This window comes from Camarhynchus parvulus, chromosome 11, assembly GCF_901933205.1.
Source record: "Camarhynchus parvulus chromosome 11, STF_HiC, whole genome shotgun sequence".
Classification (NCBI taxonomy): domain Eukaryota; kingdom Metazoa; phylum Chordata; class Aves; order Passeriformes; family Thraupidae; genus Camarhynchus; species Camarhynchus parvulus.
Genome location: NC_044581.1, coordinates 6799929 through 6815893, shown reverse-complemented (window position 1 = coordinate 6815893; position 15965 = coordinate 6799929). Strand labels below are relative to the sequence as shown.

At 52.0% G+C, this 15965-nt stretch overlaps 1 protein-coding gene across 1 annotated transcript; it reads left to right on the top strand.

Annotated features, from left to right (window-relative positions):
* Nucleotides 1–8569: 8569 nt before the first annotated feature.
* On the top strand, nt 8570–14617 carry LOC115907841. Its single transcript, XM_030956011.1, has 3 exons — nt 8570–9020; nt 11766–11886; nt 12515–14617. Exons 1-3 carry the CDS (start codon nt 8594–8596, stop codon nt 13587–13589), a joined length of 1623 nt encoding a protein of 540 aa, XP_030811871.1. The 5' UTR covers nt 8570–8593; the 3' UTR covers nt 13590–14617.
* The last annotated feature ends 1348 nt before the right edge of the window (nt 14618–15965 follow it).

The following is a 15965-nucleotide window of genomic DNA, read 5'->3' as shown; positions in this document are numbered from 1 at the left end:
CCCCCTTTGGGGAGAGAATTGTCCCCTTTGGGACAGGACTTTACCTCTTTGGGACAGGGTTCTGTCCTTTTGGGACAGGGTTGTCCCCATCTGGGACAGAGTTGTACCCTCTGGGTCAGAGCAGGACCTGAGGCCCTGAGTGGGGACGTGGGTGGTCCCAGCCGCAGCGCTGCAGGTCCTGAAGTTAATTTTAGTCCCCCCATAAGAGCTATGCAATGACGATTTTTAAGGAAATTACTCAACTTGGTTGCAGTGAAGTTAGCAAAGAAGGTGTGAGGTGGTAGGAAAACGCCTTCAAATAAATACTTGTGAAGATATAGGTGGTCTAAAAAGCGTGGTTTGGGTCCCACTGGAGCCCTACCGTATTCCCTGAAGCAGCAGCAGCAGAGGGGACTCAAAAGGGTACAGGAGTTGTCAGGATTTAGGATTACATGCCTAAATGGGCCGTAGGCAGAGTTACATTCCTAAATTTCTTGTGTGTCTGGAAAGCTGAACTGGTAGGTGGTCTTGTACTGCAGTGGTGGATACGGGATATGGGCTACTTAGGGAATACATGGCCTGTTAGTGCTTGAGCTCCACAGCTTGGGGATGCTGGCCAATAATGCATCATCTTAAATAAAATTATTAACCCTCTGGGCCAAAAGCTATCATATTATTACATAAAAACTTTCAAAAACTGAAAATAAAACCCCCAAAAAACCCCAAAACCTAAAAAAAAAAAAGGGGGGGGGGGAGTCACTATTAATCTTTAGAGGAATTGTTATGAACTTAAGGTTTTCTCTGAGACTCATAAAAGCCATTTAGAATTTAAGGGACTGGGAAAAGAAACTGTCTCAGCACAGAGCCTTTATCCCCATCTTAAGCACAGGCAAAGAGTATCTCCCAGTTCTAGATCCTCTGAAACCAGAACAGGTCCTGAAAACCCAGGCCAGATGTCCTGAATCCAGCCTTGCAGGCCCACTTTCCACTGCAGCCACCAAACTCTTGGGCCCTCCAGACTCACCTTTTTCTGCCCCGGGGTGAAGAGGATGCGGACAGTCGTGTAGAGGCCCGGTGGCACCTTGCGGCACACGGCATTGGGGCCCACCAGCTGGAAATAAGGTGAGCCCTTCAAGGTGACCTTCACCAAGTGAGGAACCTGCAGGAGAGACATGCAATGATGGTTTTGCCACTTGTGGAGACAGGTGGACATGCCCCGGTGCCATCCTTAACCACCCTTCTCTGCTCTCCTCTTCCAGCGCAGCGTTAAACCTGCACGTCCGAGCACTCACCTTGTCCCTGTTCCTCAGAAGCAGCGGCACTTCACAGACCTCACCGGGGCTGTAGTTCTGAAACACCACCTCTGGTGGGCAAGGCTGAAATGAGCTCTGCTCTGGTTTAGCTGCTGAGAACTGCAAGGAGAGGCCAGAGAGAGCAGAGACAGGTTCAGCTGCTGGAGGAAGATTCTGCTCTGATCACCAGTGAAGTACAGACTCTGGGTGAGTATATCTGCCCAGCCCACACTGGGCAAACAGTGGCTCTTCCACCTCTGCCCTGGGCTGACCAAAGCTCCTGGACCAGGCTGAGCAGGCTCAAGCCAAGCTGCTCTTTTGGCATCTTCCTCAATTATCACATCAAACAACAAGGGCAGGGAAAGGCTACCTTGTGATGGGAGGTCCCAGGCTTGTCTTGAGGCTGGACAACCTGAGGCAGACTCAGCTTCTTAGCTCTGGCCAGCCTCTGCTTGGTGCTCAGAGACATCTCCTTCTGGAAGGCAGAGGGAGTCAGCTGAAAGGCAAAAAGCCAGCAAGAGTCTCAGAAATGCCCATGTTCATGAAGCCTTTTCTTGTTCACTTACTACTGATGAATAATTTGTGATCACAGCCACTAGGACAGTTCTGGAAGCCCTGGAAGTTACCTGCTGAAATACTTAGCACCAATAAATTAATAATGCAGAGTGCAATACACATACTCCAACGACATGGCTGTGTCCCATTAGTCTCTCTGTGATTTGATGGGACATGGTTGGGGATTTCTGCTCTTTGGGCATTTGTTTCCTCTCTCATTTCATTGGATTGAGGCAGTGACCTTTTCAGAGAGTGGGGAGGAGCTCTCAGAACTGCCCGAACTCCATCCCTGCACAACACTCAAAACTCACAGCCAGGAGATAGCACTGCTGGCTGAGTCCAGGGGAAGCAAGCAAGAAAAGCTGTACCAAGAGTGAGGTGCACAGGAATGTGTCCAAGTTTTAGCTCTCTCTGTAAATTAGCATTGGTTTTCTCTGTCTGGGCTGACAGAGCCCTCGAGAGAAGAGAACAGAGGGATCTCCTCAGCCTCAGCAGTGGGGCATCTTCAGTCAAGTGAGCTGCAGACAGCAAGGGACCTTTGTGGCCCTGGCTCCAGTGCTGCCTGCAGGGCTGCATCTGTGCCCACCCAGGAGCTGGGAGAGAACAGCTGCTTTGGAAGCTCTTCCAGCTGGGACCAGCTGTGGCTCTCAAGGCTTTGGGCAGGGTTTGAGCTGCCCCCCACATGCCCAGGTGCCCAAGGGCAGGATGGTCAGAGCAGCACAGGTGAGTGCCCAGCCTGACAGAAGGAATTCCTGTGGCCAAGGGGAAGGAAAGAAGCCCATGCTGAGGGCTTCAGCTGTACATTGGTTTCACTTGGCTCTGCAGGCACAGCCAGGCAGGGCGCTGGGCTGTCCCTGACACATCCCACGGTGTTCCCTACTGCACCAGGACAGCCCCCAGCAACAGGAGCACGGCACAAAGGGCTGGGGAGGGGCTCTGCAGCTTCACTGCACTGCTGGACAACAGGGGCAGGGAGAGCAGGGACAGCAGGGCAGTGCCAGCCTTAACACAGCCTCAGCGGCTACTCACAGTATCAGACTTCAGTCTCTCCCTGAGCAAAAGTCGAGGAGTTGGTGTCTTCGGCAATCCAGAAGCCATTTCCAAGTGATGATGTCACAGATGAGTGATGACGTCACAGATCTTTCTTGGAAGGCTCTCAGACATCTCCTGCCCAGAGGAGGCGGGAAGAGGTGAGCCTTTCTGGGAACAGAGCTGATTCTGGTAAGCTCCTTTCTTTGAGACTGCGGCGTGTGCAGACAGGATGGATGGAGAAGTGGGAAGAGGGGATGTGGGGAGGTGCTGATGGTGCTGCATGCCTGCCATGGCACGGGGCCCAGGGGCTGGCTCTGTGGCAGCTGGGGACTCGCAGCACCCCAGGCAAAGGGCTGGGGCCAGGACCTGGCTGTTCCTGCAGGAAAACCCTTCCAGGACACAAGGATGCCTTTGCACAGGCACTGGCTGCTCCTGCTGACATGGGAGGGAGGAGGAGGGGGAGTGAGCTGCAAATAGGGGGGCTGCTGCAAATAGGCACATGCCTCATCCTCTCCCACAGCCCAGGCAGCAGGCACGAGCCTGGCCTCAGGCTCTGGCAGAGGTGAAATAGCAGAGCCATGGCACTTTGCTGCTCCCCATCTTCTGTCACAGAGGCTCCAGAAGAATCTTTTTCCAGGAAGCAAAGGAGGGGAGAGCCCCCTTTATCACCCTGGGACAAAGCAGAGCACAACCACCCCTGTGCCAAGGGAGAGCCTGGCAGCAGCTCCAACAGCAGCCGTGGTCTCCTGTGGCACATGGAGATTTCTGTCTTGCCCTCCTGACCACGGTTGCTGCCACTCTCACCTCTCCTCCCTGCAGGGCAGTGGCAAGAGACTGCCCTTCCATGGATCATGGAATCACAGAGCAGTTTGTGTTGGAAGGGATCTTTAAATGCCATCTGGTCCAACACCTTCCACTATCCCAGGTTGCTCAGGGCTCCATCCAATCTGGCCTTGAACAATTCCAGGGATGGGCCAGCCACAGCTTCTCTGGATAATCTGTGCCAGGGCCTTGCCACCCTTGTAGGGAGGAATTTATTCCAGATATCTAATCTAACCCTGCTTTCTGTCAGTTTCAAGCTATCTTGCCTTGTCCTGTCATTCCATGCCCTTGTCCAAAGTTCCTCTCCAGCTCTCTTGTAGTCCCATTAGTACTGAAAAGGCTCTAAAGTGTTCCTGGAACCGTCTCCAGGCTCAACAACCCCAGCTCTCTCAGCCTCTCTCCACAGCAGAAGTGCTCCAGGCCTCAGAGCATCTTGGTGGTGTCTGGACATGTTCCGGCAGCTCCACATTCCTCCTGGGGCCCCAGAGCTGGGGGGACAGATCCTCTGTCTGTCCTCCATTGTGTCAGCTTTGTGGAACTGTTCCCTTCAGGGCCTGCAGCTACACAGAAGGGGCTGGGACATCAGGATGGCTCCCCAGCTCTGTAGGGACTGCCCTCACGCAGGAGCCAAGGGCTTGATGTGTTCAGGGCAGCCTGCTCTGGTACAATCCCTTCATGCTCCTTCTCCTCAGCTGAAATCTGCCCAGGTTTCACCTCTGCCATGCAGGCACCTTTCCCAGCAGTTCCCCATCCCCTTTCCCAGGAAGGAGCTTGCTCCCATGGCTGCCTTGCTCTGTGGGAGGCAAGTGACCCTTCCCTGTTTAGAAAGAGCATAACCATAGTGTGCACTGAAGAGCTCCGTGTTTGTTTCTTTAGACACAATATTTTCAAACAACTTGAATCTTGTTTGTTGCAGCAGACATTGCAGCCCTTGGCAGCCTCCATGGGACAGGCACAGGATGAGTTTTCCTCAGTCCAGGCTGCTCCAGCTGCCGAGGAGAGGCAGCAATTCCCACTGCAGGTGTGCACCTTGTCCTGCAGTGTCCCACTGGGATCAGCCAGCAGTTTGCAGCTCGGGTGTGATGCTGCCAGGGAAGAGCTGCATCCCACAGCCTGGCTGCCTTGGGATGCTGACTGGTAGCTGTGGAAAATACAGAGTATCAGCACTTTGCACTGCCTGCTGGGCTTCAAACTGGTTCTCATTTACAGAGAAGGAGGAAGCCATTGTTTTCAAGAGAAGTGAAAGCCAGTGTGATGGTCTCTACTACTTTTGAAAACATTTTCTACGTAAAGCAGTTCCCTTAAAACACAACCCCCAGAGTGGTCAGTACTTCCAAAATTGGAGTTTTCCGTCTCCTGTGGAGACACTGGCTGCAGACAGATCCAGACATCTGCTTTTCATTTCCTGCTTCATTCTTAAATGTGAGAAAATATGAAATCATGTGGTGCCTTTCTTGATCCCCTGCCATTTATTTCTCTCCCTCATTACAGTAATGGCTCAAGAGCTCTACATGAACCACAGAGGCTTCTCCAAAGGGCATCTCCAAAGTAAGAGGCCACATTTGGCTCTAAGGAACCTTCTCCTGAGTTTGGCAAGGGTGTCCTTGGCCAGGAGAGAGGGGCTGGTGGGTTGGTTTGTGTCAGAGCAGAGGCTGAGCTGCCAACACCACTGAGGAGAGGTGGGTTAGTGTGAGCATGAGCTGCCACAAGGCAGCTGGGAGCTTTGTCAGGGGAGAGAGAATCCCATCCTATGTCCAGAGCTGGAGTCAAGTGTCAGTGTGTCTCCCTTGCAGCACCAACCCTGGCTGGGCTGTCCCAAAACCTAAATGTTCCTGCTGCCTCCATCCAGCAAGGCCCTGGGATGGAGGACAATGCTGTGGGCAGACAAGGATGCTGTCAGTACCTGCTCCCAGGCCCTGCTCTAGTGTCACCAGCTCCTGGGCCTGGGGACCTCCTGAACATGCTTCCCATGAAGTGGAAATTCCCATGAAGTGGAAAATCAACATTCTCATCTGATCCACTCTGGCATCTTTCTTTCAGGTCAGATGCAGTCTCCTAGCTCTCACTTACTTTCCCTTTTAATTCTCAGTCTTGACCTTATTTCAAGGAACACAAATCTACTGTAACAAACAATTCTTTCACAAAGAACCAAACAGCAAACACTTCCAGCAGGAAAACTCCCTGTAGGAGGTGGGGAGGTGTTCTGGGGCCATTTCCTGTTTGTTTAGAACACCACCCACATTCTCTTATATGTTGTTTTGCATATAAAGCTTTGCAGGTTCAAGGTGCTTTTGCCTTCACGAGCAATTCCTCAGGCATTAGTCATGGATTCCCTCCACCTGTGGGGACCTTGACCCTGTGCACAGCTCAAGTTGGTTGTGAACAGCTCTGGTGGGTGGGAAATGCTGGAGCTGCTTTCAGGCCTCTCCTGGGTAAGATAGGATCTGCACTTTGACCTGTGCTGTATGTGGTTTGGAACAATCAAGTGAGTTCCTGGCTAAGGGCTGCAGCAATCAAAGGTTAGGGAATGACATCAGATCAGGCTTCTGAGTGTGCCTGGTGCCTGTCACCAATGTCCCCAGCAGACCAGTAGGGGAAAAAAAACCAACACTTTTCCTGTTATCTGCTGCTTTTCTTTGGGGTGCAAAGGGTTGCCTCAAGAAATCTCCCAAGGAGGAATGGGAGCAGGCTGGGATAAGCTGGCCCTGGCTCCCAGTTACTCAGTTTTTCTGCTCTCTGTTTCCCTGAAGGCTTGGAAGTCCCTGGCTCGCAGGGTTGCACACTCCGTCACTTGGATGCTGTGATTCTTCTGGGATTGCTCATGTAGGAGCTCACCTGCCTGCTTGCACTCATCCATATCCCAATTTCATCTACAGGCCCAGACCTGCACTGAAAAACAACCTGCTATTCCTGGAAACTACAGTGAAACTAATCAAACTGAGAAAACAAGTTCCCAGACAATTCCTACTGTAACTAAAGAAGCTAAAATCTGTTGAAGTTAAGAGAAGTCCTGAGATCCTTCACTGTCATGTGGGAATGGTTAAAATCAGAGTGTTTTGCGAAAGCTGCAGAAGGCAGGCCTCAGAGACAGAACTGTGATTAGAGCTAAGCAGCCTGCCTTTTGCAGCTTTCCCAAAACCCTCTGATTTTAAGGATTCCCACATGTCAGAGTGACACAATGTCTGTGGTTTACCACTAGTTATATCAGAAATATCCCCTGGAATACATCAGATCCTCTGACTTTAGGTTCTTCAATGCTGCAAGGGTCTGGTGTGGAGGAGCAGATGTGGGGTGGGATGGGATGGGATGGGATGGGATGGGATGGGATGGGATGGGATGGGAAGTGGGTTGGCAGTGATGGTGCCAGTTTTCTGCCAGCTGCAGCCCAGGTTTGTCACTGCTCACTGGAGCTGCCTGCTCCCATTGTAGGCAGTTGCTGGGCCTCTGTGTCCTGCTTTTGGTGGGAAATACAGGGCTTGGTGGTGGCTCAGGCCCTCGCTGCTGCCAGCCCTTGATGGCTCGTGGTGTCCCACAAAGCCACACTGAGGCTGCAGCTGCCCTCCACACTCCTGCTGTGGAATTTCCTTGTGCAGACGTCACCTCCAAATCCAGCTGCTGAGCTCACAGGGAGCAAATGGGGATGTCCAAAAGTGACCTAGAGGAGTTCTCTTCCAGGTAAAAGACCTCCAGCCCAACCTGCAGAGGAACAGCAGCTGCCAGAGAGCAGTTTGTGCCTTAAAACAACAACCCCTATGGCAAGTCATGCCTTTGGCAAACAAAGCACTCCCACTTAGCTGAATGTCAGAGCCCTTCCTCAGTTTTACCTAACTCTGGCAGCAAACCCTTTGCAGAAAAGGCAGGACCTGCTCCTTCAGGGGAGATATGAGCACATGTAGGCTGTGCCATCACTTCCAGCAGCCAAGGTGCCCAATGGCTTCAGGCAATGCCATTTCCTGGGACAAAAGTTTCCTGTGGACCTTGAGAAAACACCATTTGGGGAAGCGCCAGAAAACATCCCAAAAAACTCTGCGTGTTCTGTTCTTGCTAGACCAAGTAGACTATTTCAAGCCTTAATTTTTATTTCATTTCCTTGAAATGGCCTTTTTCTTCTAATACAATAAAACAAAACCCGAAGTTGTAGGCTGGGATTTTCACCAAATGCATTATATGGAAACCTGGGGATTTTCTCTCTTGAAAATGAAAATCCCAACTGGAACCGCTGGAATTTCCCACTGCACAGAGATGCCAGATTTCCACCAGCCCTAAGGAAACTTCATCCAAAAATATTTATTTTCCGAGGCAGTCACAGACTCAGTCTGGAGCTTATCTTCATCTTTCAGTTGAGGGAATTGTTAGGGGAAAATTGTTCTGTCTCCTGGGACCGGAGATGAAAGAGAAAGAAAAGGTGCAGGATGTGGCTGCAGTGCTGGTACGTCCGCTCCTGACCTGCCACAGGGGCTGCCCCTGGAAAGCCCTGACCCAGCCTGGTCCCTGCAGAGCTGGGGCTCTCCGCCTCCTGGGGGTCTCCTGCTCCCAGCAGCAGCAAGACCCCGATGTCTGAGCCCCCGTGTTGATGCAAAATCAGGCTGTCCTAGCGAGCACACACTGCAGACAGCACGGCCAGGGCACAGGAGCTGCCTGCAGAGCCACCGGGTCCCTGCTCATCCCTCTCCTTGTCTTTGGTGATGCTCCTCAGAGGCAGCCTGGCCTGAGATCAAAGTGCCGCTGATGAACTCACGATCCTGATTAGCAAATTCCGTCTCTTTTGGCCTAATGACTGCTGTTGTAAGATGGCTGCCAAAAAGGAAAGGAAAGGAATAACTGCTTTGGCATTTTGGGTAATTAATGAGCTTACTGAGCAGCGGGGAGCTGCAGTTGGAGGTGGGGAGAGCTTTCCCAGCCTAAGGACAGTGATGCTGTGGTGGGAGAGGAGGAGGGAGCAGCCGACCACTGCAAGTCCCTGCCTGAATAATTTGCCAAGTAGTGTGGGCTGCTGTGCGTGCGTTGGGAAAAGCTGGTGTGAGTACATCTGGGGAATTCCAGGAGCCATCCCGCGCCGCAGCCGCCGCTATTCCCTGCCCTCTCCCTGTTCCCTCCTCCTCCTGGCGTCACCCTTGGACACGCGAATAACAACTAAAGCTCTGTCTCGGGGCTTCTCAATCCCGAATGAGCGGCAGCGTCTGTGTTGCTCCGGAGGATGCAATAAGCAGCCGGGAGTGGGAAATCCTGCCGGGAATCCCTGCCTGCCTGCCTTTCCTCCTGCCCACCACGGGAACATGAAGGCTGCCTGTCTCCAGACGCTGCTGTGGGCCCTGTGCCTGGTGGTGACCCTGGCTGGAGGTGAGACACAGCTCCGCTCGTCCCCACGCTGCCCGGGGACAGCCGGGCTCGGGGGGATGGCCATGGGGCCGGGAAGGGGGCGCTGGCACTGGATCAGGCTGTGGGGAGGGATGCAGGGGATCTCAGGGCAGGATCAGGCTGGGTTTGGGAAGCGGTGTTGGGGGGAGAAGCCAATAAATGGCCGCAATCCCGGCAGCAGGGACATCCGAGAGCCCCGAGATGGCTTCTGTCACACCGGAGGGAAGACGGGGAGAGCGGCGGAGACGCTTCCCGATAACCCGTGTTAGGAAAAAAGCACAATGTGCTTCTTGTCCCCCTTTTTTCACGTGCCTGGGGACGTGGCAGGAAGGCTGCAGCCTGGCCAAGGATGGGTGGGGGTTTGAGGAGACGACACCGTGTGCTGCAGGTGCCGGTGCTGCCGTCCCTGTGAGGCAGGGGGGTGTCACTGTCACTGCTGTCACACACTGCAGTGTGTGTGTGTGTGTGTGTGTGTGTGTGTGTGTGTGTGCGAGGAGAGCCTCTCCTGCCCTCAGGACAGAGATCTCTGCGGGCTGTGTGTGAGGGGAGCCTCTCCTGCCCTCAGGACAGAGATCTCTGCGGGCTGTGTGTGAGGGGAGCCGCTCTCCTGCCCTCAGGACAGAGATCTCTGCGGGCTGTGTGTGAGGGGAGCCGCTCTCCTGTCCGGATTGAGATCTCCGCGGGCTCCGGGCCGTGCTGGGCCGGCTCTGCTGCCGTGGCTGTGGCACCGATCAGTGCTCGCCACCTTTAGCAGGGCGGTGCTGGGCTGTCCGTAGGCTCCCAGCACGGCAGGCAAGGCTGGACTGTGCCCGGAGCCGAGGGGTGACTATTCCCACGAGGCAGAGAGCCCATGAGATCCGTGTCCTGCTGCCAGGACACGGCAGGAGTGGTGGAGCTCCTCCCTCCACACACCTCCGGGCAGGTTCTGCAGCGCTGGCCCGAGAAAGGTGGACAGCAGGGACACCAGGCAGGGACACCAGGCAGGGACACCAGGCAGCTCACCCTGCCCTGGGAACCCGCTGCCTGCTCGGCACTGCCTGACTCTGCTCTCCCTTTCCCCCAAAAGAGGAAACAGGGCTGGCCCTGCTAAAGGCCCGGTAGAACTCCCTGGAAGAGCTCCTTTGGAGGAACTGCGCTGAAAATTAGGTGCCAATGGCTCCTAAGAGCAGTGGTCCTGGGTGGAGAAACTCCCAGATCCCTTTGGCAAAGACTCAGGTGCTGCTCAGAGAAGCGGGGTGTGTGCCCCAGAGGACGGCTCCATGCTCCTGTGGCACCCCTCTGTCCTGGGAAGGAGCTTTCCAAGCTCCTCCACTCTGGGAGAAACCTACCAGGAGCTCAGCCAAATGGAAACCGTTTGCATTGGTGCCAATAATTGTAAAATCAGTTCAGGGTTCTCAAAGGAACAGATTTGGTTCTCCAAGGAACAGGGACTGCTCCCCACCATGCAGGGGACAGTGTGGCCCTCTTGTCCCTGTGCCTGTTTTGCTGAACTGTGCTCTTGAAAGTGGAGGGCAACAGCAGAATATCCTCTGGCTAATGAGAGTTGTATGACAAGTCAGCCGCCCTGAGTTCCCAGCAGGGAATTTTTGACCCTAAAATGCCACAGAATACATTATTGTGTGAAAAAAGAGTTTTGCTTTAACTTGACTTGACTGGGAGTTGGAAATGGACTTCTGTAGAGGGGCCACAGGAGTGTTTGCTTGGGATTTCTTTGCAATCATTTCCCCAGTAAATTATTCAAATGATTCAGAGTGCTCTTGCATTGATGCTCATTCTTGTGCCTGGTACCTGGCTCATTCCTAACTGAACTGCATAAAATTTGCCACATCCCCTTGGGAATCAGGGGCAACATTTTGTAAGAGACAGCCTGATTGAAACCAGATGCCAGTTCCTTTTTCACAGAGGCCCCACATAAATCAGGGATTGTTTTTGTAAATCCTGCCCCCAGGGATGTCAGGAACAAGTTGTCAGGATGTGTTGTGCAAGTGCCTGTTATGTGAGGCTGGAGGTGGATGCAGGCATGACTGGCCCCAGTGGCGTTACTGGCCTTGCCCCTTGAAGGGGTCAAGGGGGGGTTTATTCTTACACTTTGCAAACTGAGAACTGTGTTTTCTGGTGGAGGTCAAAAAGATGTGTTTGGGAAGCTGGGCTGCTGAGATACCTGTGGGAGTGAAGCATCATTCCCAAAAGGTTCTTGCCCTGCACCCTTTCTCTGAGCCCAGGTGGCGTTCAGAGACCGGGAGCAGAGAGGCAGGATGCTCACCTGGAGGGGACACGCCACAGGAGGAAGAGATGAGACTGATAAGGAGAGAGCAGAGCACCCTGCTCGCTGGTGAGGGTTGCAGTAGGTCTTTGGGGGATAAAGAAATGAATTTTCTGGGCATTGTGCTGAGACCAGTCCTCCTGGTAGCCAAAAGGGAAAGGACCTGCAGGCCCAGGGGCTTACACATCCTACAGGACAAGCTGAAATGCTGTCCCAAAAGCCCACAGGCTTCACAGTGCTTTTTCCCCCTCAGTTTTCTGGGTATCTTATTGCATGTATGGGGGCTACAAGCAAATTTGACTTTGTGTTCATCAGGATCTGTCTTCATCTCAGTTCAGCAGGGATTGGAAACTTTTGTGGCAGGCTTTGTACTCTTCCCTGGAAAAGGGAGACATTAAACAGTGCTGGTTTTTAGAGGCCCTGATAAAAAGCCAACACTTAATGAGGTGAAATTTTTATTTCAGGGCAACCCAGAGCACCTGTGAAGTGTTCACTAGAGTGCAAAAATTCTACAAAGAAGATACCAGAGAAGCTGATCAGGAGGTACTACGAGATGGACCCCAGATGCAGACAGAATACCATTGTGTAAGTGCTGCCCCACTTCCAAGTGGGATCAGGGTTAAATGTGTGGGGAAAGGGACTGAGGGATGTACCTGGAAGCACAGGGCATAGGAATGATGTGGGGAGAGAGCTCATGTGGTCCTCTGAAAGCAGATATTTTGTCTGAAGACAGATTCAGACTTGTGAGCTTGTCTGGAAATGAGAAAAGCTCCATTTCTTTCCTTTGGGATAATTGCTGTTTTGTGCTTATGCTGAAGTTCATGCACCATTGACACCATTTTATTGCAGCCCAGGGGGTGGCTCCAAAGTGAAGCTGCTGGGTTGACCTTGGGAAGTCTCACAACACCCAGTAAACCTGAGAGTTTTTCCTTCATGCTTGTGTGCCCCGGGGCAGCTGGTGCCTGTGGAGCTTTCTGTGTCCAAGCAGGACAATGCTTCTGAAAGTGAAAAACTTATTGGGGAAAAACCCTTCTCCCATGAGTCATGTTCAGCTGCTGCTCATTCAGTCAGATATCAGAGGCACCTGCCTGCCTTTCCTGAAATGAATCATCCAAACAACACTTGGTGTTTGTATCTACACACATTCCCCACAGCTCTGATCACCTGAACCAGTGTTTTCTTTATTCAGTGAGTGATCCCTTTATATTTTCAGATTTGTTACTGTGAAGGATAAGGAGATTTGCGTAGATTCAAATGAAGGCTGGGTGAAGGAGATCAAAGACAAACTGGACGGGAAAAGTGCCACAGTGATGCCACCACGTGGTGTCACCTCAGCAGAAGAGCCCGGCAGCATCGAGAGACACGTTGGTCTTCCACAACTGCCTCCATCTCAAACCACTGCTCCAGCTGGTTTCTCCCAAGGGACTGGAACAACACTCAGGGAGAGAGAACATGCTCCTGCTGCCACCACAGAGGTGTCCAGCAAGCCACCCCTGGGCAAGCAGGAGCCTTCCCAGCTCCCTGCAGGATCCAGCCCCATGACACAGGAGGAGGCTATGCACCCTGGGGTCACTCCAGAAGCCAAGGGAGAGACCTCAAATTCTCCTGCTGCAGCAGGCCTGGGCTCCAGGCAGCCCACCCCACATCCCACTGGTCAACACACAGCTGCTCCTAACTCCAATTCAGACTTGATGGCTGCTGCCAGAGGATCAATCCAACCTCTACTGGCTGCCAATGGACCCCTGGACCCCACAGGAGCCAGAGCCAACACACCAGACACTGCTTCCAGCAGTTCTGGGTCAGATCTCCCCTCCGTCTGGGACAGTATGAGGACCACAACAGTCACAGAGACAGCACCACAGATTGCTTCAGTGTCTACTCTGAGCTCCACCACTGCCACAGGCAAAGCTGCTTCTGTCCATACCAACAGGGTTGTTGGTCCCTCTGCAGGGACAACAGCATTTGATCATTCATTGCCTGTAGGGAAGCAAGAGCCTTCAGACACAGGAGTTTTTACTCACCAGGCACTGTCAAGCCAAGCCAGAGTGCAGATGATCACAGTCAGGCCAAACAATCTGCCTCTGCCCAGCTTCCTGTCAAAATCTCAAATGCACTTTGTCATCCCAGTTTCTGTGGTTTGTGGACTGATGGTTAGCAGCGTTGTTCTTGTGTGGTTGTATCTGAAATTTGGAGTCAAACCAGAAGAAACATCAAGAGAAATGGTGCAGGGCTTGCTCTACCAGCAGGCAGGACATCAAGACAATGTCTATCCAATGGAAGTAATATGAATGCTTCATGGCATGGACATTTCTGTTTGAGTGTTGCTCCAGAAAAGCTGTTCATGCTGAACCTGGTGACCAGTAGGAAACAAGCCTGGGAATAAAAATCACAGAGAAAACTGATTTTTTGGTAGAGCAGAATGCCCAATAATACATCTACTTCATCATTGACCAGTCACAGTGTTTTGGAAATAAGGGAGACACTTCTTTTCTACTGGCAGTGCTCTGTACAAAGGCTGTGGCTGTTCTCCTGCTGTTGCTGGCTCTTTGCCAGCTGATATGATTTTCTAAGTCACTCTTGGGAATTTTTCTGAGGTTCATTGTGGCCCAGGCAAGAAGCCACTCACCCACCCACACTGCTGGACTTGGGCTCAGCCACCTGGAGCAATCTTAGCACCAAACCCACACAATTTGCACTTAAACTCTCTGCTGCTTCTTTCTTTGCACTTCAGGTCTCTGCTCTGCCAGACCAAGACTGGAGCTGGTGGCCAGCTGGGTGCTGGCTCTGCCTGGGCTGATGGAATTTACTCTCATCATTTTCTCTTGCTGGAGGCACAAGGGGTAGCCCAGCTTTCCAGAAATAGTTGACCAACACTGCATCTGATCAGGGGACTGAAGGTCAGTGCTACAGATCTATTCAGAGAAGCTGGCAATCCAGTCTGTCTCCTTGAAATCAAGCCCTTCCTTTTAGCAGCTCTGGGTGATTCTTCTTGCAGATGAATTCTGAGAGCTGGTTCTCGGCAAATCAATGCAATAAATCCCTTCTGCCAGCTGATGCACCTTGTGCCCAGCTGCATCCATCACCAGGGCAGGAAAATGCTGATGAATCTTCACAAATGGGAGAAATCAAGAAGCCACCCAATAATTTTGCTATTCCTGTGTTATCATTGGAACATTTTTGCTCTTCTCTGCAAGCACAAAACCCAGGAAATGTGGAGCTAAAGGCAATTCTGGATGTAGTAATGAAAAAATTACCACAGCAGACATTCTTTTGATCCCATTTTCTCTCTAGAAATAAGCACATTTGCTGATCCACAAAAAAAAAAAAAAAGCACAAAATGCCTATTCATGGTCCTATGCTTCAGCCACATTTCAGTTTTTCCATTTTGGATAGCACTGATCACCAGGCTATGAAAGCACTGTTACAGAACCAGGCTTTTTTAAACTCCAAATTGATTTTGATTTTAACACATCCTGACATTGCTGTACATAAGTCTTATGTTTTATCTGTGGTCAAGTCTTGAAAGCCCTTATTAAACTTTGACTCCAGGATGAATTCTGCTGGAGTGTGCAAAGGTCCTCATGACATGATGCTTTGTAAGTAGATACACATCAAGGGTCAGATCCCAACCAATCTCAGGGGATCAGATCCCTAAGTACAAATATGCATGCAGAAAATAAAAGCAAGATCAGCAAGAAAAAAACAAGAAAAGAATAAGCAAGATGATCAGAAAAATGATGGGCCAGCTGTGAAGCAGAGCTTGAGGAATGTGGCCTGTTAGATCTGTCAAACTGCACCTTCAGGGCATCCCTCCAGCCCTGCAGGGGGAGAGGACACACCACAGTTGTGCTTGCTGTGTGCCATCACACATCCCTGACTTCTGCATTTTGTTGGCTTGAGGGATTCCTCTCCTTTGCAAGCACAGGATGCAATCAGATCTATTTCAATGATTAATTTGGAGTGAAATCCTTCCTTGTGCAGCAGCTCAGTTGTGGAACTCTGGTTGGGGTTGATTTTCCTGGAGGGTAAATCTGGCTCTGCCAGTGCCACCTCCCCATGCACCCCACCTGTGCACAGCTGGAACTCGTGAGGTGATGTACTGTGGCATTATTTTTATACGAAACACCAGAAATGTTATTTTTGTAAAAAAGGTTTTATAGCTTTTTGAATGTATGTAATGTCCTGTCTGAGCTGCTTGGAGTCAAGACCTTTGTGGCAGCACTGGGAAACACTGTGCCTTGTCTATTTTGTTGCTGGTCTGAGATGGCTTGTGCACGTCCATGGGGGCTGGATCACTGCCCAGGCCCTTCAGCAAGCAGAGTGGACACTTGTGTGCTGCAGGTGAAGGGCTGGGGGGATGGATGTGCACCAGACCACTTGGAATCCCCCAGTCCTTGGCAGGACCCTGCTCCCTGCTCCACCACCAGCTCCCAGCTGCTGTGACCCCTCTGGAACTCAGCAGGAGCAGCTGCTCCTCCAGGCTGGCCCTGTCCTTGTGCACTCCCTGCCCCTCTCCTGTCCCTTGGCTCTCTGCAGGCAGGGTGCTGGCACCCTCACAGGGGACAGGGGGACACTGCTGCTCCTCTCTGCAGTCTGGGAGGGAGAGAGGATGGAGCCTGTAGGTGTCACCCATTTCTGGGAGTTAAAATACACTTGCTGTGGAG

What these genes read in the sequence shown, in the direction of transcription:
- LOC115907841 (XM_030956011.1), top strand. Translation starts at nt 8,594, where the DNA reads ATGCTGTGGTGGGAGAGGAGGAGGGAGCAGCCGACCACTGCAAGTCCC. An exon ending in GGTGGTGACCCTGGCTGGAG is followed by an intron (nt 9,021 to 11,765) that starts GTGAGACACAGC and finishes TTTTTATTTCAG; the next exon opens with GGCAACCCAGAGCACCTGTG. An exon ending in TGCAGACAGAATACCATTGT is followed by an intron (nt 11,887 to 12,514) that starts GTAAGTGCTGCC and finishes TTATATTTTCAG; the next exon opens with ATTTGTTACTGTGAAGGATA.